The sequence below is a fragment of the Poromitra crassiceps genome, assembly GCF_964638095.1.
Source record: "Poromitra crassiceps genome assembly, chromosome: 6".
Lineage (NCBI taxonomy): Eukaryota > Metazoa > Chordata > Actinopteri > Beryciformes > Melamphaidae > Poromitra > Poromitra crassiceps.
This window is the reverse complement of record NC_139627.1, coordinates 53,278,241-53,298,631: the sequence shown is the minus strand read 5'-3', so window position 1 is coordinate 53,298,631 and position 20,391 is coordinate 53,278,241. Positions and strand designations below refer to the sequence as shown.

The 20,391-nt window shown below is 44.1% G+C and overlaps 1 protein-coding gene across 1 annotated transcript in view; it reads right to left on the bottom strand.

Moving 5' to 3' along the window:
* spegb (striated muscle enriched protein kinase b) overlaps positions 1-20,391 on the bottom strand; it is a gene marked incomplete at both ends in the record, with an annotated part of 58,536 nt that overhangs the window by 10,401 nt on the left and 27,744 nt on the right. The window contains 18 exons of the mRNA XM_083638843.1: positions 1,561-1,710; positions 2,429-5,099; positions 5,280-5,348; positions 5,482-5,524; positions 5,931-6,083; positions 6,896-6,922; positions 7,020-7,192; positions 7,447-7,524; positions 7,635-7,692; positions 8,910-9,110; positions 10,238-10,334; positions 15,710-15,878; positions 16,514-16,626; positions 17,116-17,288; positions 17,504-17,627; positions 17,938-18,144; positions 18,574-18,678; positions 19,811-19,930. Of these exons, the coding sequence (XP_083494969.1) occupies positions 1,561-1,710; positions 2,429-5,099; positions 5,280-5,348; positions 5,482-5,524; positions 5,931-6,083; positions 6,896-6,922; positions 7,020-7,192; positions 7,447-7,524; positions 7,635-7,692; positions 8,910-9,110; positions 10,238-10,334; positions 15,710-15,878; positions 16,514-16,626; positions 17,116-17,288; positions 17,504-17,627; positions 17,938-18,144; positions 18,574-18,678; positions 19,811-19,930 (4,731 nt within the window). The remainder of the gene's footprint in view (positions 1-1,560; positions 1,711-2,428; positions 5,100-5,279; positions 5,349-5,481; positions 5,525-5,930; positions 6,084-6,895; positions 6,923-7,019; positions 7,193-7,446; positions 7,525-7,634; positions 7,693-8,909; positions 9,111-10,237; positions 10,335-15,709; positions 15,879-16,513; positions 16,627-17,115; positions 17,289-17,503; positions 17,628-17,937; positions 18,145-18,573; positions 18,679-19,810; positions 19,931-20,391) is intronic.

Below are 20,391 nucleotides of genomic sequence, written 5' to 3'. Positions count from 1 at the left end.
ACAGTGATATGTTACAACTAACTTACAAGTTAAGACTACCATCACTGGAACCAGTATGTACGACTGCTGGCCTAGGATCAGCTAGAACCTTTTTTCTTGTGGAGACTTGTCCCTATCAACTTCTCGATTGTCTCAATGAACGAGAATGCTAAGGAGAATAGGAATTAAAGGTGTGAGACTCAGCTTTATAAAGCAATACAATGTAGATTTATCAAGCAAACTGCTATTTTGTCAGCGATGGAAACTTTTTCTGTTGACATACAGATTGTGTAAGTATTGTGATTTGGTAAATATACAGTAGTATTTAAGCCAGTAGTCTCACGTGGTCAGAGACCCAACGTCTTACCTCAGCGACGGAGGGTCTGAATCACAAGTCAGCATTTCCGGGTTTTGCTTTAGGAATTCCTACGTTAAAATCTGATTGGCCGGGCTGTTGGTGCATCGTTCAAAAAAGTTGCGTCATGCAATACGGAGTCAAGAGTTGTGCCCCAGACATAGATATTTATCTACGGCTGGCTACCGCGAGAACATTACGTAAGTAACTCAGAAGAAGAATTCAGTTTTTTTACAACCTGGACCTTATTTCCAGCTATAAATATGATTTTTAAGTCACCCTGATGAGCCCGGTTTGATTCCCATACACTGAACAATAATTTGTTTTGAACTGCGACCTGAAAACGGGAAAAACAGGGCACGCTGTGGCGCATATCGTTATTATATCTTATAGAGACAATTATGAAAATGAACGATCTAGCGCTATACCCTGGCTATGCTGTCCGTCACATTGATAGCAACTCCTGTTCCCCCCCGCTCCTTGTAATGCATATGACATTATTCTGGACGGGCTCAAATAAATATGCACGGCCATCAAATTCAAAGGCATCGTCCATAATCTCAAAATCAGATATTATCAGCGGGGTTTAGCATGCTATGCTAGCTACAGATCAAATGCTCTGAGTGCTGAACTCTCCCCCTGCAAGTCCCACATCCAGGTCATGTCAAAGGGTCGTGTCAAAGCACTTCCGGGGGACTTGCACGGTCTGTGTTTTGATCTGTCGTTTGGCTAGCATGCTAACTGCTGATATTTATCTGTTTTTGAGAATATAGACGATTCATTTGAATTCGATAGCCGTGTGTATTTATTTGAGCCGGTCCAGAATAACGTCATATGTATTACAAGGAGCGGGGGAAACAGGAGCTGCTATCAATGTGACAGCAGAGCTAGGGTGAACTAAGGTATAAATAATGCTAGATCGTTCATGTTCTTATTGTCTCTATATGATATAATAACGATATGCGCCGCTGCGTGTCAGAAAATAAGCTATTTACAGGACGTAAATACAAGCATTTCACATGCCCCATTTTCCTCGTTTTCAGGTCGCAGTTCAAAACTAATTATCGTTCAGTGCATGGGAATCAAACCGGACTCATCAGGGTGACTTAGAAATCATATTTAAAGCTGGAAATAAGGTCCAGGTTGTAAAAAAAAACAGAATTCTCTTTTAAGCGCCTATAATGTCACAGATGACACATTGCACTCTCTTATTAATGTACACTCACCAGAAGCCAGCTTGGAGTATTGGCGTGAACGTAGGGAACTATTTTCTCTGCTGATTGCGATGGGGATGTCGGGCTGTGATACCGTCTTGTCTCGCTTCCCTCTGGTCAGCCCCCAACGGTCCCAGCGGGACCTGCGTTCAGCTTCCGCAACTGTCCGGGAAAAATCAACCAATCAAATCACTCGAACTGAAATAAACAAAAACTAGGAATGAATGGAAAAAGGGGAGTGGTTAGGATATGGAATGGTTCCTTACATGCATCATGGATTTAAGAAAAAATAAGTGATCATATTTTTGTTAGACTTGATCAAAGCTGCACTCAATATGAAAATGTCAGAAATTATAAAAAATATACATTTTCTTTCTACCATGCAAGTTTAAAGCCCCAATCAGTAATTTTCTTGAAAATTTTTACTGTAATATAAGATCTTTTTAGTCATAGGACATGGTAGATTGACTCGTAATAGGGAGACTCTCGCCTTTATTTATCCCACACCGCCCTCCATTGGCCAGCCCTGGGACTAAGCAGTTTGTCTGCCACGTCCCGTGGCAAGATGCGCGCATGCGCTCTACAGCGGCAGCGTTGTGTTCCTGGAAACCAGGAAGTAACTCGATTCAGATTTGCTACGAAAATGATGTTTCACGGAACTATGGATTATTATTTCATCACGTGGTGAGTACCCGATGTCACAACATGTACATAGAGCTTTCTGGCGCTGTGTTTTGTTGACTTTGAACGGCGATATCGTTATCGATACTATTGGACGCAGAGGGCGCAGTTTCTCCAATAGCAAAACTTGGAAAAGTTGCTGAATGGGGCTTTAATTAAACCAAATTTTCAATAAGATGAAGAAGGAATTGCCCCATACCCTTTGGTGTTTCTGATTTGAGGCTGGACATGGAGTCCAGAGACTCTGATGAGGCACCATTACTGGCCTGAGACAACAGCTGGTTCTGAGGAATACTAGCACTCTTCATAGGACGACTCTCTGATACTGAACGACGAAGCATAGAAAGAATGGGTGTCCTCTTTTGTTCCTTATCTTCTGATGCTTTCCTTTCCTCTGAGTAGCTGCGAATCCTTGTAGAGATCCCGGCCACTGTCGATTCAATCTTCCTGCGCATTGCCAAGACAGGTGATTCGTTAGGTTTCTTAAGCTCTTTTTCATCTTGTTCTGGCAGAGTATCGGCTCCACCGTCCATTCGCGTCATCTCTACTTCCTTCTTCTCCTGTGACCCTCTTCTGCCAAGAGTCCAAGAAAGCCTACGCTTTGAAGCAAATGAATCTTCATCTTTGGGCTTTTCTTCTTTGCGCTCGGCTGACGGTGTTCTCTTCAGGCGCATAGAGAGCCTCCTCATAAAGCCTTGGTCTTTTTGAGCTTCACGAAGGTCCTGGACTGATTTGGACTTCTCCTCAAGTCTCCTTGGTGCAAATTCCAATGGCGCACCAGTTGGCCTAGGTCGGTACATCTCTTCGCCTGACTCTGTGGAGTCTGACGAAGCTGCTTGTGATTTGTCTTCATTCTTCGACCTGGACAGAAATTTGAGGCTTCTTGTGAGGGAAGACTCGCGCTTTTTGAAGCGAGCCTCAAAGACCTCTTCCGAGGTAATGTCCTGAAACTCACCTTCTGCTGAACGCTCTCGCTGGGGAGAGGAATGTGTGAGAGTCTTTGGTGGACTGGGCTCTTTTGTTAACATGTCCGGTGATGCCACCCTTGAATAGACAGCTGGGTGCTCAGTGGTTGACACGATGATTGGCTTTGATAGACCAGGGAAGGCAGGGGTGGGTCCAGATGTGGGTACAAACGTATCAGGTGAGGGCGCACCTATGGGTGTAGACGGGCCTAAAGGTTGTTCAGTTAGTGGCTGGAGTGAGGGGACCATGATGGTTTGCATAATGCTAGCATATGCTGAAGTCCGACCATCTGGAAGAACAACACGAGCAGGAGGTGAGGGTGTTACATAACTCGACACAATGTTTGCTGGGTGGTGGGAATATTCTTGTGCAGGTGTCGCTATAACTGAGCTTGCGGTGATCATCATCTCCGATTTAACTGGCATATTTACTTCCTCTTCTACCTTTTCTTCCACTACTTCTTCCATCTCTTTGGCTTCTGTCTCAGTCTTCTTCTCTACTTCCTCCATCATCTCTTCTTTTTCTTCCTCCATTGTCTCTTCTATCGTAGAGCTTTGGGCCACAAGAGGAGGAGTAGACTCTCTCTGGCCTGTATACTCTGACTCAATCATTGGTTCTTCTGATATGCTCATGTCCTTCTCTGAGAAACCGCTTGTGCTCGATCTCTCATCAAAGTTACTGTCTGTGGTCACACCATCCGTCTTCTCACTCATAGTCTCATCAGGCTTTGTCTCTTTCTCCATTAACGATTCCTCGCTTTCCATTTTGGTTGGACTCCCCTGCCTAACACACTCTGGAGTCGGTGGTTTTGGCGAAGGCTCTCGGGGAGTCACAGGACGGGAGTCCAGTTTGACTTGTTCCGTGAGAGACGACATTGATATAGCTTCTTTCAGCCTTCGCTCCTCTATCTGTGCCAGGGGAATCTCCAAGGGGGCCCCTGAGCGTCGGTGTAAAGGTATAGGTTCTGAATCCCCCTGACTGAAAGAAGCACTTTTGCGAAGAACCTTTGGTTTAGAAATATCATCTCTTGGGGATTCGCTGGATGCAGCCCTGGTTAATGGGGGCGGGCCCAAGCGAGTGGCACGAGAGTAACGCTCAGAGGATGATGCACGTTTTTCATCTCCCATTCCTAATGTCTCCAACAAAGGCCCTCGAAGTCCACTCATCTTGTTGTCCACAGAGCCTCCACGAAGCAGTCGCTGCCTCATGAGCTCCAGCTTCAGAGCGTAGTCTTCTTGACTCATCTTGGCAGCTCCTGGGCTGGCGCTCCTCCTTGGTAGCTCCATTGACACCGCCTTTTTGAGAACTCTCCTGCCTTCCTCTGGGTTTCCTTCGGAAGCACCTTCCTCGGGTGTAATGCGGAGCAACAACGCACTGTCGGCTGAGCCCCCGCGTCTTAGCTCTCCTCTTCGTCGTCCGCCCTCCGGTTTGTCGGACTCCATGCTGGAGCCCCTTCGCAAGGGCTTCCTGGACATATCTGACTTTTGTGGTAATTGGGCAGGTGGCTCTTCATCAGAGGAACCCTTGTCGTTTTCTTGCGTCGGCCTCTTGCGCAGTCGGCCCTTACCTGCTACCTCGACGGCTTCTTTATCCACTCCTTTAGGTTCACCGCGCATTGGCTCCTGGGCTTGAGCAGCAGTGGTCCCATTCTGTTTGCCTGTTTCCTGCTCATTGCTCTGGATGTCATTCAGCGACATTCTCGATCCAGAGAATTCCATGTTGAGGGGCATGGGAATGAAGGGCAGTTCAGCAATGTCTTCGTCAGAGTCGGAGGACGATGATGGCAACGGTGAACCCTCTTTGAGGTGTCTGGGAACTGCGATGGAGATATGGCTGGAAGAATCGTTCAGCAACTCGGGTATGGATCTCATGACCATTTTTGATTTGTAGCTGATTAGAGATCGCTAAAAACAAAAAAAGGGTAAACATGGCACAGTGACCTTGATGAGCATCACAATTGAAATATGAAAATGTAAAGATGACAGGAGATGAGATAAATAAGTGTTTTCGAAGCACCTATTGGCATTCCATTCTGGATGTTGAGCAATGTAGAAAAACAAAATGAGAATGTAAAAATCCCTTACCTGCCATTTTCTGCGAGATACAAACTTCTTCAGGGCGTCTGTACTTATAGCCTTCCCCTTGCTAAGGGTCTACACAATGAAAGAATTGAAATAAAGGGGCTACGATTAACAGAGCAATGGGACCTTGCTCAATGTGCAAATAATTGTAGAAAGAGTTTCTTGCTGATGGTGGCTTTAAACATAGCCAAAGGTTTTGTCTCACCTTGAACCAGGAGTGTCGGAGACATTCCTGAGTATCAGGTCTCCTAAAAGAAGAAGATTATATTTCATGGGCTGTTTCAGTTCAGTCCCAGTTGCATTTATACATACAACTTTTTTCTATTATGTAGCTTAAACTATTGTTATGTTATTCGTATGCAACATTGAAATAGAGGGATTAGGGAAGGATGGAAGATAAACAAGTGGGAAAGGACAGAAAGCACCTGCTGTAAAATAAAAAGATATAATTAACACGAGCAAATTTGTGTTTTGATTACTTTGATTAGAAACACATTTCTCGTGAATAAAATATGGCAGTGTGGTAACTAATTCTATTTGCTGGTGATACGCTTTCCAGAGCTGTTGGTAAAGAAGATAGCATGAAATATACAAGGCAATTTAGTCAGCAACAATGATCTGAAGAGCCTGGTTTATATGCATATTTGCACTCACAGTCTGTCTGCTACCAGCAGTTTGATGATGAAACCCTTAGCCTCTCGGCAAAGGTCCGCAAACATGCTCTCCTCGAAGGCCACATTATAGTTCCTGATGTTCATTACGGAGCTGCGGTCGTTCTCCCCAGCGAATGGAGAAACTCCTGTCAGACTGAGAACACAAAGACATATTTAACACTCAATTCATTATTATTATTGTTATTATTATTATTATTATTATTATATTATAAGCTCAGAAGCCCTGATCCTCAATAGGCAAATGTATGCCACAAACTGAGAGATATGGCATGTAAAACTTAATGTAGTTTCATGCCCTCTCGCTCACTCTGACCTATGCACCACCATCCATTAAATTATACTCATTAAATTATTAAGTCTCATTTAATAATCAAGGACATTTGACAAATAACTGACATCCAAACAGAATTATTACAAATATATATACTGTATATTATTATTTCTTCTGATTTCCCCCCCATTTGTACTTGGCCAATTTCCCCCCTGCTGCCCCGGTCGCTGCTCTGTCGATCTGGGGAGAGCCGTAGACTAACACCATGCTTCCTCCAACACATGCGCAGTTGCCCTTGCCAGCCGCTTGTTTTCACCTGACAGCGGGGAGCTTCACCGGCAGGACGTAGCGCGTGGGAGGATCACGCTATTCCCACCAGTTCCCTTCCGCCTTTCAAACAGGCGCCCCGACCGACCAGAGGAGGCGCTAGTGCAGCGACCAGGACACATACCCTTAATCCGGCTTCCCACCCGCAGACACAGCCAATCGTCCCCCCGACCAAGCCTGAGGTAACACAGGGGCGTGAACCTGCGACCCTCGTGTTGGTTGGCAAGGGAATCTACCGCTACACACTACCCGGGCGCCCGAGTATTATTTAATTCCTTGACATTGTCATTCACAAACGAACCCAATTGCTGCTTATTTAATAATGCAAATTACATTATTTTACTTACCACAGATATGCAATGACTCCAACTGGCCTAGGAAGGGAAAGAAGAGGATGAGAAAAAGGGTTTGTGTTTGGAATATGGTAGACATGTTCTGCCTCTTGGTGTGTTCAGACTGCAGATACTTTACCAGATGTCGGTAGCTTTTGACACAGGAGTCTGATTCACTATTTCCGGTGCAACAAATTCCGGTGTGCCATATTTGCAGTACTGCGCCTCATCGGGTGTGATCTCTACTGAGTTGCCCAAGTCACAGATTCGAATCTGATCGCCATGGGGGTCTGCCATGAGGATGTTATCAGGCTATGGACAAACACAAGAATGCTATACTATAATTAATGGTCACGCACAGAGCATGATGAGTAACTCTTGTGAGATGACTTGCCCAGTAAACAAAAAACAAAACAAACAAAACAAAAACGTACGTTATGTTATTCATTGTTGATATTAAATCTTTACATCTGATATAAATTTAATTTTTTTAAAGAGTGGGAGGATTGGGAAGAAAATGGGAGACAAATGAAATGGAAATTGGCCAAAACAATGAAATAGTCTACCTTGATGTCCAGGTGTATGACGTTTAGATGGTGAAGGTAGTCCACTCCCTCAAGCAGTTGTCTTATACATGAACGTACCTGGAGGAGCGGAAACATAAATTTACCACTACCACTGTTAATTATCACCAACATGCAATTGTTTTAGATGAGATTCGGAGAGGTCACAAAACACATAGAAGACAACTCACATCAGACTCCATCACTGTAGATTTCTTTGTCAATCTATCAAGAAGTTCTTCGTGGCATCTTTACACATTGATTAAGAAGGTACTCGTAAAGTCTTTGCACAATATAAGTGTGTGTGTGTGTGTGTGTGTGAGTGAGAGAGAGAGAGAGAGAGAGAGAGAGAGAGAGAGAGAGAGAGAGAGAGAGAGGTCAGTTTATTTAAACGAACACATCCAAAGTGTAGGCTACCCTATGTCTATGTACAGTCTAGTAGGGGTGGCCAAACTTTTTTGGTTGTGAAGTCAAGTCAAGACAACTTTATTTATAGAGCACATTTACAATGACACAGGCCGATCAAAGTGCTTTACAGGTAAAAAACACAAACATAAGGCAGGTACAAATGCAACAATCAGAAGCAAGGTGCAGTACAAAGTGCAATAAAACAAGTAATAAAGATGGATAAAAGTTGAGAGACAATAAAAAGAATAAAAGAATAAAATGAATAAACGAAAAGTGCAGAAAAACAGCTCAACTCGAGTTAAAAGCCAGGGAGAAGAGGTGGGTCTTTAGCAGGGACTTAAAAGAAGCTAGACTCTGGGCTGATGGGATATTGAAGGGGAGGCTGTTCCAGAGCCTAGGGGCAGCAGCTGTGAAGGCTCTGTCTCCTCTGGGCACCTCCAGCAGCAGTTGGTCAGCGGACCTTAGGGCTCTGGATGGGACGTGGTGGACCAGGAGCTCAGCGAGGTAAGATACAGGCCAAACCATATTAGGTGCGGCAGTTTTCAACCTGTTCACACTGAAAGTGGGGGGGGGGGGGGGGGGAATTATTAAATATATGACACATACTTTATTGATGTGATCACCTATTACAATGGGTATTTCTGTATCTTTTCAAATTTTCTTTTGCTGTGCCAACAGGTTAAGACAGAGATAATTTCACCAACATTCAGTATTAAAAATGTAAAAAAAAAAATGTATAGACCAGGTCAGGGTACTCAAGTATGACCCATTTTCAATGGTTTTAAATGGAAAAAATGAAATGGGAGGGGGGGAAATCTGTTTTTTTGTTTTTGTTTTTCGGTTTCAGTTTTTGTCGTTTTTCCATTTTTCTTTTCTGTTTCCGTTTTGTTGTTGCTAAATTCATGGCGGGCCACTTAAAAACGGGCAGCGGGCCACTGTTGGCCCGCGGGCCGTAGTTTGGCCACCCCTGAGTACAGTGTCACACTGTATCAGCATGAGCATGTTCAACACTTCTCAAGGGACACATATTAACCGAACGTGAAATCCAACAAGGATACATTTCTGTGATGATGATGACGGTGTTCTTTTTCTCAAAGGCATCGTGGAAGTAAAGGACTCTCTCGTGGTCCAGCTTGGAAAGCAGGTTCATCTCTCTCACAGCAGACGCCTTCTTCTTGGCCCGGGCAGAGATGAACTTTGCAGCGTACTCCATTTTGCCTACCTTCTGGGTCACACGCTTCACATAGCAAAATGCACCTCTGAAAAGAAATATGCATTTATGAAGTTAGCTCTATCATTACTCCAGTCCAAAATACGCTAATAATAACATTAAAAACACATGAAGAAATATAACCTAATTTTTGGAAATTTGTCGAAAAGTTCTTCTCTAGCACATCAGTACTACAAGTATGAGATTTTACTGTTGTATATAGAGCACCGCAGGGATGACGTATTTTTGTAGTCGGAAGGCAGAAGTCCCGGACTTCCTGGATCTTCCGGGGGAAAGTCAATGGGGTTTTAGAATGGGGATTTCACTTCAATGCATAAAATAAGGTCTGCGGTTAACAACAAAAGTGTATGGGAGTGGTCATTTGGGTTCAGCAGGATAATCTTCACCAACTTGAATCACTTTTATGCCTTTTAGTGCGTCCCGGTCCTTCGCGCGGCTGACGCGGGTTCGAATCCAACCCCCTCTCTCTCCCCACCTTTCCTGTCCTATCTAAATGAAGGCATTTAGATAGGACAAAAAAAAGAAGAAGAAAAAAAGGCGTTTCATTTACATTTCAAAAGTCATAAAAGTGATTCACGTTTATGAAGATTATCCTGCTGAACTTACCTCCCCCATAAACTTGAACACAGACCTTATTTTATGAATTTAAGTGAAATCCCCATTCTAAAACCCCATTGACTTTTCCCCATAAGATCCAGGAAGTCCAGGACTTCCGCCTTCCATGCTACTTCCGGACTCATTCCTGCGGTGCTCTATAATACATCAGATCGGCCATATGTCATTTTGTAGGCGGCACATGTTCCCGCCCCCTTTTAGGGGGCAAACACAAGCCTCTCCCCGTTGACTTCAATGTAAAATAGCACTACCCCCCAAAAAAGATAGAAAAATAACAATCAATCTCGTTTATAAATGACCCCAAAACACCATGACATGACAATATATTACAACTCGTCTGGCCATAGAATGGGCAAGATACACCGGAAATATTACTTTGACCCATCTAAAATCATGTGACGTTCTTTTTTTACAGCCCCGTGACTCGCGGAGCCCAGCGTCGTTGTACCCGGCTACTTGGCGGCTCCTACTAGACTGACGAGTTGCCGATCTGATGTGTAGCTAGATTCTGTCAAGTGTGCGTTTGACATAATGCCTTACCTTCCAATTTCCTTGTGGATGTCATAGTAATCTGTGAGTCGACGCATCTTCCTTAGAAGAGTCTCCTCATCCTCCATTGGATCCGGTTTACGTTTAGCTAATGGGAAACATTCAAATGAGATCAAAGAACAAGTAGCCTACAGCCAACTGAAAATCATTTAAACGCAGACCAGGTGCTGAATTATGGACATACATTTCATACAAACTCTACGTTTACATGCACACATTATTCCACTATTATTCGGAAAATGACAATATTCTGAATTTGATAAGAGTCATGTAAACAGCATATTCCAGCTGCATTTTCCGATTTTGCCCTTTTTCCGAATTTAGCATTTTCCAATTAAGACATCTGGGTTATTCCAGTATTATTCGGGTTTTCGGAGGATTCTTTGATCATGTATACAGCGCATTCGGAATATGCGTCGCAATCAGGGTTTTTACCGCAGTTTGCGACACATGTTGCCTGTTTGCGGTCAGCTGATGTGTGCTAGAAAGCGCTAGAAGAGGAGATATAATCATATAATCCATCATCTCTGGTATGCAAAAAGAAAAGCCCACATTTCTGATCGGGAGGAGATGAGAAACATCGATTTAAAGAGAGAGATATTTAAAGAGAGAGTATAGTGCCCACGGAAGTCCACAATGCTTGCGAGCCTGTGAGGTGATAGGCCACTAGCCTACTTTTTATGAAAGACTTGGATGTGCAAATATCGCAACGCCAAACTTTCCAGCAGCAAGCTCCTGAAATGGACCAAGTGATGTTGGTAAGAATAGCGCTGCTCTGTTTATTCTCAACAGAAAAGCTCTGCCTACCTGCATCTCTCTCCCCCCTCCCCCCCGTCCCTCACGTGTCGGGGAGGGCGAGCTACAGCTGCATGTAAACGGGAATATTAGTGGATTATTCATTTTGTCGGAATATTGTCATTTTCCGAATATGGGCAAAAACCGGAATATTGTGTGCATGTAAACGTAGCCATTGACATTGACTGTTGGTGTGTAGTAAACATGTTTTGCTGAGTGTTTTGTAAGTATGGGTGTGAAGATGTCTTTCTGATTTCAGATTCAAGTTGGGAACAAAGCTATGGGATGTATGTGTCTGTAGGAGGGAGTCTGGATCATAATGCATAATGCATAATGTCTGTCACATTCATTCGTTTTTCAATGTGTGGGACATGTGGCGCTCATGCTGTGATGTGTGTGTGTGTGTGTGTTTTTTTTTACAGCACTTGCCACAGATCACTTGGTAATCACACTCTGGGCGTCTCCAGTTCTGTGACTTTTTCTGGTTTGGTGACGTTTGAGTTTCTGTAGGTGGCGCCAAAGGCTCATGCACTACGCATCACTTCCTGTATGCCTGAGGATTTTCATTGGAAAGACCTACTACAAACTCCCCCCAAATCACTATTGTGTTCTTTCAATCGGCAATAGAGTGCAGCAAGATGGGCATTTATTGATATGAAAATGTCATGGATTACTTCAACAGAAAAAATAATTTCAGTGAAGCTTCACACTTCACAGTGCAGCCTCAACAATTATATACATCTGCAGTTGGTATATAGGGCTGGACAATATGATTGAAATATTATATCATGATAATCATATTTTTTTCTCTCAAGATCAATATATATCACGATATGGATGGCACATGTATGCAAAAGGATGACAATTACATTAATATTAATCTCATTGAACCGAATGGTAATGTTAGGTGTGATGTCAAAACAAAACTGAAATTTTCAAATAATATTACTACCATACCTCATTCTACCATACCTCATCCTACCATACCTCATTCTACCATACCTCATCCTACCATACCTCATTCTACCATACCTCATCCTACCATACCTCATTCTACCATACCTCATTCTACCATACCTCATTCTACCATACCTCATACTACCATACCTCATTCTACCATACCTCATCCTACCATACCTCATTCTACCATACCTCATTCTACCATACCTCATTCTACCATACCTCATACTACCATACCTCATTCTACCATATCTCATCCTACCATACCTCATTCTACCATACCTCATTCTATGAGTTTTTAAATAAAATTAGCTTCTAATCAATTTAGACAGCAGAAAAATCCATCCTGGTCACGCAACTCCTCCAGCCAATCAGCGTCGCCAAATCCAATCTAAATCCACTCGGAAGAACGGTCTTTTCCGCCAAGAAACTCGGCTGGTGCATTTCTGCAATAACTGCACTTCCAGCTGTGTTTACTCTACTAACACAGCTGGGGGGGGGGTGTGTCTCTACATTAATGAACGTTGGTGCAAAAATGTTATTGTCCGCGAAAAGCTATGTACCGCTGATGTAGAATTGCTCTCTGTTTCTTTACGTCCTCCATATCTGCCTCGGGAATTTCCACAGATATTCGTAACTGTTGTTTACATTCACCCAAGGGCTAATGAAAAAAATGCATGTGAAACCATACATCAAGTCATACAGAGGCTACAATCTATATCCCCGGATGCCCCCAATATTATCCTTGGTGACATGAATCACTGCACCCTGAAAAATACACTGAGAGATTTCCATCAATATGTTACATGCCCGACTAGAAAGGACAAAATTCTAGATCTATGTTATAGTAATGTGAAAAATGCATACAAATCTATCCCCCTTCCACCCCTGGGCTCGTCCGACCATAGCTGCATTCAGCTCATACCGGTCTATCGCACTGTACTAAAGCGAGGTGCAGTACAGAGCTTTCGTGTGAGAGACTGGAATGAAGACGCCTGTCTCACTCTGCAGGGCTGTCTGGATGCGACCGACTGGGACATGTTTAAAGATTCCTCCGATGACATAAACGAGCTGACTGATGTTGTGAGCAGTTGGGTTTCTTATTGTGAAAATTGTATTATTCCTGACAAATTAGTGAAAGCCTATCCCAATGGTAAGCCGTGGGTCTCAAAGTCTCTTAAAAAGCTTCTGTATATGAAGAAAAAAATCTTTAGAGAAGGGAATAGGCTAGATCTATATAATCTACAGAAAGAAATTAAACGTGAAATTAGGTCCTGTAAGCTGAAATACAAAGATAAAATTGAGTCTCAGCTCAGAATGAATAATCTAGGCTCTGCCTGGGACAGCTTGAAAACGATCACGGGGACCAAAGAATCAGGTAGAAAAAAAGTTCAGCTCAAGGAATACAATTCAGACGCTGAGCTGGCTCAATGCCTTAATGATTTTTATGTTCGTTTTGATGTTCATGATTTTAACAACAAGCACTCCGAGATCAGAAACAATCTCCAGCTGGCTCCACCGTTGAATCCTTTTTTTGATGAACACGATGTAATCTGTGGCTTTAAAAAGTGCAAGCCCAGGAAAAGTCCTGGCCCCGATGGACTTAGCGGTCGCCTACTAAAAACATGTGCTGACCAGCTTGGTCCTATTTTTAGTTTCATTTTTAATTTGTCTCTCTCTCAGCAGAAGGTGCCATCCCTATGGAAACAATCCATAGTGGTGCCCGTGGCTAAAATAAACAGTCCCAAAAGCTTGAACGACTTCCGGCCTGTTGCTTTAACCTCTCTGGTTATGAAGCAATTTGAAAAGCTAGTTAAAGCAGAGCTCCTAGCAAAAACTGAGCACATGCTCGACCCCTTTCAGTTTGCGTATAGAGCACAGAGAGGTGTACAAGACGCCACAGCTACCCTACTCAACCTTGTCTGTAAGCACTTAGAAGGCAGTGGGAACCACGCCAGGCTGCTTTTTGTGGATTTTTCTTCAGCGTTCAACACGATCCAGCCTCACATTTTAGTTGAGAAACTTGTACGCCTTTTTTGTTTAGACGCAGGTCTTGTTGGATGGATCTTGGACTTCCTTACAAATAGATCACAACAAGTAAAAGTAAACGGAACTCTGTCCAGCTTCTTAACATCCTCGACCGGCTCACCACAAGGGTGTGTTTTGTCTGCCTTCTTGTATATTCTGTATACAAATGACTGTTTTAGCCGTCATGCCGACAGATTCATCATCAAGTACGCTGATGACTCTATTATTGTCAGCCTGCTTGATGGGGATGAGGTCGGTCATGGCCAGGTTTTAAATGATTTTCTGTCCTGGTGTGAAGAAGCCTTCCTCCAACTTAACGTCTCAAAGACTAAAGAGATCTGTGTTGATTTTAGACGATCCTCCCCAGTTCCCCAGAACAGTGTTGTCCATGGGCAACCAGTAGACTTGGTGACCAATTATAAATATCTTGGCACTATTTTTGACAGCAAGTTGAAGTTCGATCTAAACTGTGAAATGCTGTGCAAAAAAGGTCAACAACGTCTCTTTTGCCTAAGGAAGCTTGCTAGATTCCAGGTTGACAGGACTCTGATGAAACTATTTTATTGTGCCTATATCGAGTCTGTAATCTCTTTCTCTATTATCTGTTGGTATGGAAACCTTGGTATTCAAGGGAGGAACTCTCTCGGGAGGATCGTGAGAGCGGCATCAAAAATAGCCGGAGTAAATTTTAGTAGCCTGGACCACATTTTTAACAAACAGGTGCTTAAAAAGGCCATGTCCATTCGCATGGACGATACTCATCCTCTCTGTTCAGAGTATGTGCTGCTCCCTTCGGGCCTTCGGCTAAAGGTTCCGAGGGCTACGAGAAACAGATATAAACTGTCCTTCGTTCCTGTTTCCATAACAGCTTTAAATGCTGCTGAGAGGAGGAGATAGTGCACTCTCTCTCTCTCTCTCTCTCTCTGTCTCGCTCTCTTTTCTCTGTCTCTCGTGCAGCTTAAACGCTGCTGGGCGGAGGAGATGATGCACTCTCTCCTTGTCTCTCTTCTTAGGTAGGTATTGCTGCTATAAATATTCTTTATATATTTTATATTCGAGATATATCTTTATTTATTTTTTACCTACCTATTTATGTGAGCTCAAATAGTCCTGGACTCTTATTACTTTTAAGTTCATGCACGTGTCTCTTACTACTTTTAAGTACATTGTACGTGTCTTTACTACTTTTAAGTACATCGTACAGATCCTTTGAGGTGTGTTTTTATTTTGTTTTTATTTTATTTTATCCTGTGTTTACTTGATCCTTTTTCTGCTGGAAAACTGCTGCCATGCTCCATGTTTGTTTTAATTTGTTCATGTTCTGTTTTTTCATGTATTCGCTATGCTTTTTATGTCTGCTGCACACAAATTGCCCTTCGGGGACAAATAATAAACTTGAATCTTGAATCTTAACATTACCGCGCGTTTGCTTCGGGATTTTTGGTTCACTGTGATTCACACTGCACCAGCCAGCACCCAGGAGAGAAGCACTGCTGTGGACAGGGCATCCTCAGCTGTTTGGATAATATCAATTTATTGTTCAGCCCTAAGTTGGTGCTACAATGTGTTATTTTCAATATACCAACCATGACGCCGCAATCAATTCAGCTTATTCAGTTTAGCTTGTCAGGCCTGCGGTAAAGGTTTCAATTAATTCCACTAGGTGTCAGGATCCCTTACCTGCGTGAACGGTCAGTTCAGCTTTACAGGACACCGATCCTGCCAGGTTCCTGGCGGTGCAGGTGTACACCCCCGAGTCTTCTGGACGAGTGTTGAGGACCACCAGGGAACACTCGTTATCATCGTACACAAACGTGAAATGACTGCTCTCCGACAGCAGCGTGTCATTCTGAAAGACGGCGGGACGTTTCAGCAATGGGTCTGAGAAACTTTTTCAAAATAATCTATAGGGCTTTTCACACTAGGATTTAGCCGGCTAACGGGCTAAGAGAGCTGTTAGCCCAGGGCTAACATACTTGCACAATCCTGGCCCACTCCAAAGTGGGCTAACCCTGACTTCAGCCCCGGCTAGCTGGCCCTGCTCTGGGTTATCCGCGACTTCTCGGGGATAACCCCGACTTTCCATCTAAACACGGCAGGGCTAAAAGTTGCCAGTGTGAAACGGGGCTAAGTTAACCCTACTCTTAGCCCGGGGCTTAGATAGCGCCGGGCTAAGAGCATGTACTGTGAAAAGCCCTTATGTGATCACACTTTTTTGTGTGTAAATCTCATGGATTACATTATGACATTATTTACCAGAATCTTTTGTTTGTGAGAAAACAAAGGCTTCTAAATACCGTAAGCCTTCCTTAACCCATTGATACCTGATGCAGCATTTGCGTGTATATCCCTCATTTGTGTGCGTATCCCTTTAAGACCGCGAACCGCGTTAACGCGGTTCGTGGTCTTAAAGGGATACGCGCACAAATGCTGCATCAGGTATCAATGGGTTAAAATAAATCGCACTAGCCCTGAGATATGAACCTTGAACCAGAGGATGTCAGGGATAGGCTTGCCCTCCACGACCACCGCAAAGCGAGGCGTCTCCCCTGCACCAACGTCCAAGTCCTCCATGATAGTTTCAAACGTGGGCGGGGCTGTGGAGAGAGGCAAAATCAAAGTTAGTTTTGTTTTTTGTTTTTTGCTTTTTTTTTTGGTGTGTAAATAAAGTTTTTGTATTGATTCCAATTGGATTATGTTGTAAAAGCTGTGATTTTATGGTCCTTTTTTTGAACAATATTTTTATTCAGTTTCACATTTTTCTCCCCACATATATTACACATACAGACAGACAATAGTAATCAAATTCACATACTACATAATTATATTAAGAAGACAAAACTAAACTAAGCAAAACAATAATAAATAAAACAAAACGAAACAAAGACAAAAAAAACAAAAAAAAACAAAAAAACAATGCACATCAACGAGCTAGAAATGATATCAGAGGGTCCCATACCCTCTCAAAAAAGTTACAATAGTTAGAATGAGTGAAGGGACATCTCTCTACTCATGACACAAGCATTGGTAATATTGCTGACTGTCATGTTAGTGGCGTTCTGCACAAAGCTCGTCAGTTAACCCACCTGCCATCTCAACACTGAAGGTGCAGGTGTCACTGCCGTACTTGTTGGAGGCCACACACAGCATCTCGCCAATGTCCACATTCTTCACTCTCAGCAGCTTCAGCGTGTGCTGATCGTCATCTGGCATCGTCATCTCGTACAGGCCCGGCTTGCTGGCCAGCACCAGCCCCCTCCTGTGGACAAGTACAGCAGGTTCGGTCAGTGCGGGGGCGGGGTTTGGAGGCTTTGGAAGTCAGTTTCCAAAGCTAACTGACAAAGGGCTATGCAATATATACTGGATGGCAGCCAGCAGAAATGAGTTAATACAAGATGCTTTCCACAGATAAAGGCGTGGCTTGTAACACATTCGTGTTCATGGGAAAAAGGAGCAATGAGATGTTACGTATACCTCTTCCAGATGACTGCGGCGTTAACATGATTGAGTGTGACGGTGATGTCAACGGATTGGTTTTCCATCACATACACAATGTCTGGCTTATCAACAATGACTGGAGCCTCCTGAAGATAGGGACCTTGAGGAAAATCAACATTTACCCAAATGAATTGATCTCGCACCAAACTGTTTCCCATGCTGCCAGAATGCACATAGTGGACATAGGGATTGTGCTACTGTATGTTGTATGTTATACACGCACGCACACATGCATGCGCACACGCACACACACACACACACACACACACACACACACACACACACACACACACACACACACACACACACACACACACACACACACACACACACACACACACACTTGACTAGTACTAGTACTTGACCCCCCCACACATCCCAATACATCAGTAAGGTGTGTGTGTGTCTACCTCTGTCCAGGAGCTGCACTGGGTCGGTGGCAGTCGAGGGCTTGCTGAATGCCTTGGAGGTGATGGTCAGGATCCTGAAGGCATAGCGGACACCTTTGGAGAGCGTTGAGATGGTGTAGGTGGTGTCCCTCAGACTGGAGGCTATGATGGTCCACTGGATGGAGCCCAGGGCTTGTTGTTGGATGGCATACATCAAGGTGCCGGGCTCTGAAATGAAAAGGTTTCAATACAAAATGCTGCACCTCAATTCTGGAACAATATTTTCCATCATCAGAAATGATCTTGTAAGCAAAGCTCTTAAGAAAGTGCACAGTAAGATCCCAGTAGGATCTCTTCCTATCGCACCAATATTTCTTTCATAGTAACACTTAACTGTAACATGTTGCAATATGAAAATAATGTAATAAATGTATAGGTTTAGACTGATATTGGTCAATTCAATATCAGATATTGGCTATTGTCATGTCGTCCACTGATCCACTGTTCTTCCCTGACCCCAGCTAGATAAAAACCTACTATGAAACTGTAGCATGCGTGCGTGTGTGTGTGTGTGTGTGTGTGGGTGTGGGTGTGGGTGTGTGTGTGTGTGTGTGTGTGTGTGTGCGCGCGCGTGTGTTGGTTGTGATTCTTGTGTACCGATGGAAGGGTCCAGCCTCCTTGGTTTCCTCCAGCTTAAGGTGATGGTTTTACCAGTGATAGCTTCTACCACTGGAGCGCCATCTGGTGGGTCAGGAAGGACATCTGAAAATGAAAGCAGGGGAATTAGAGGGACGCAGGTTTCTCCATACCTGCCAAATGACGATGCCTAAGCCGCGTGTAGTAACACTGTCACAGAGTGGGGCTAGCACAGCGTGCTATGCTAGCTACACACTGTCACAGAGTGGGGCTAGCACAGCGTGCTATGCTAGCTTCACACTGTGAAAGAGTGGGGCTAGCACAGCGTGCTATGCTAGCTTCACACTGTCACAGAGTGGGGCTAGCACAGCGTGCTATGCTAGCTTCACACTGTCACAGAGTGGTGCTAGCACAGCGTGCTATGGTAGCTTCACACTGTCACAGCGTGGGGCTAGCACAGCGTGCTATGGTAGCTTCACACTGTCACAGAGTGGGGCTAGCACAGCGTGCTATGCTAGCTTCACACTGTCACAGAGTGGGGCTAGCACAGCGTGCTATGCTAGCTTCACACTGTCACAGAGTGGGGCTAGCACAGCGTGCTATGCCAGCTTCACACTGTCACAGAGTGGGGCTAGCACAGCGTGCTATGCTAGTTTCACACTGTAACAGAGTGGGGCTAGCACAGCGTGCTATGCTAGCTTCACACTGTCACGGTGTGGGGCTAGCACAGCGTGCTATGCCAGCTTCACACTGTCACGGAGTGGGGCTAGCACAGCGTGCTATGCCAGCTTCACACTGTCACGGAGTGGGGCTAGCACAGCGTGCTATGCTAGCTTCACACTGTCACGGAGTGGGGCTAGCACAGAGTGCTATGCCAGCTTCACACTGTCACAGAGTGGGGCTAGCATAGCGTGCTATGCTAGCTTCACACTGTCACGGAGTGGGGCTAGCACAGCGTGCTATGCTAGGTTCACATTTGTAACAACTATGTAAACAAAATGTGTCCTTTTTTCTTTTAGACCATTAATAGGTATTACACCCTGTGAACACTGTGTATGTCTTGATATCCTTACTTCTTTCCATTAAGTTGTTTTGCTCAGTCTCTGTTTGTAAATGTAGCCTTCTAATACACATGCAAGTAGAATATAACAATCAATGATACAATTGAGTTGTATCACTTTAACTATGAACATATGTGCAAATGGTAAAAATGAGATCTTCCAAAACGTAGCATAGCAGGTGGCTTTATGAGACTTACCTGTAACATAGAGATGGGCATAGCAGGTGGCTTTTCCTGCTTTGTTGGAGATGACACTCTTGTAGACTCCACCATGGGCATGGCACACAGAGCGGATCACCAGACTGTGGACGTCCCGAACTGCAGGCAAACAAGGTGATGGTGAAAGGATGTCAAGTACAGTGAAGTCTTTTCGCTAATGGGAACGCAACGGAATGCGGTGCCGCATTTCGTGCAATTCAGACACACCGTATATTCATAGCGCCCCACCTACTGGCAATACAAAAAGCTCTTTATCTCGAGAATCGTTTGTCCAATCGACTTCAAAATTGGGGGGTGCGCTGCTGGGAACCCGACAAGAGTGCAGTCCCGAATTCCCTGCAATTCGGACATGCGCATACCGTAGTCATAACGCCACCTATTGGCAATACAAAAGTGTGTGTGTATGTATTTTTTACAGGAACCGTTCGTCCGATCGACTTCAGACTTGGCGCAGAGGGTGAGCTGCAGGGTGGACGAGGCCAAGTTGGCGACATTTCTAGTATGTACTGTATATATGTATATGTGTGTGTGTGTGTGTGTGTGTGTGTGTGTCTATATAT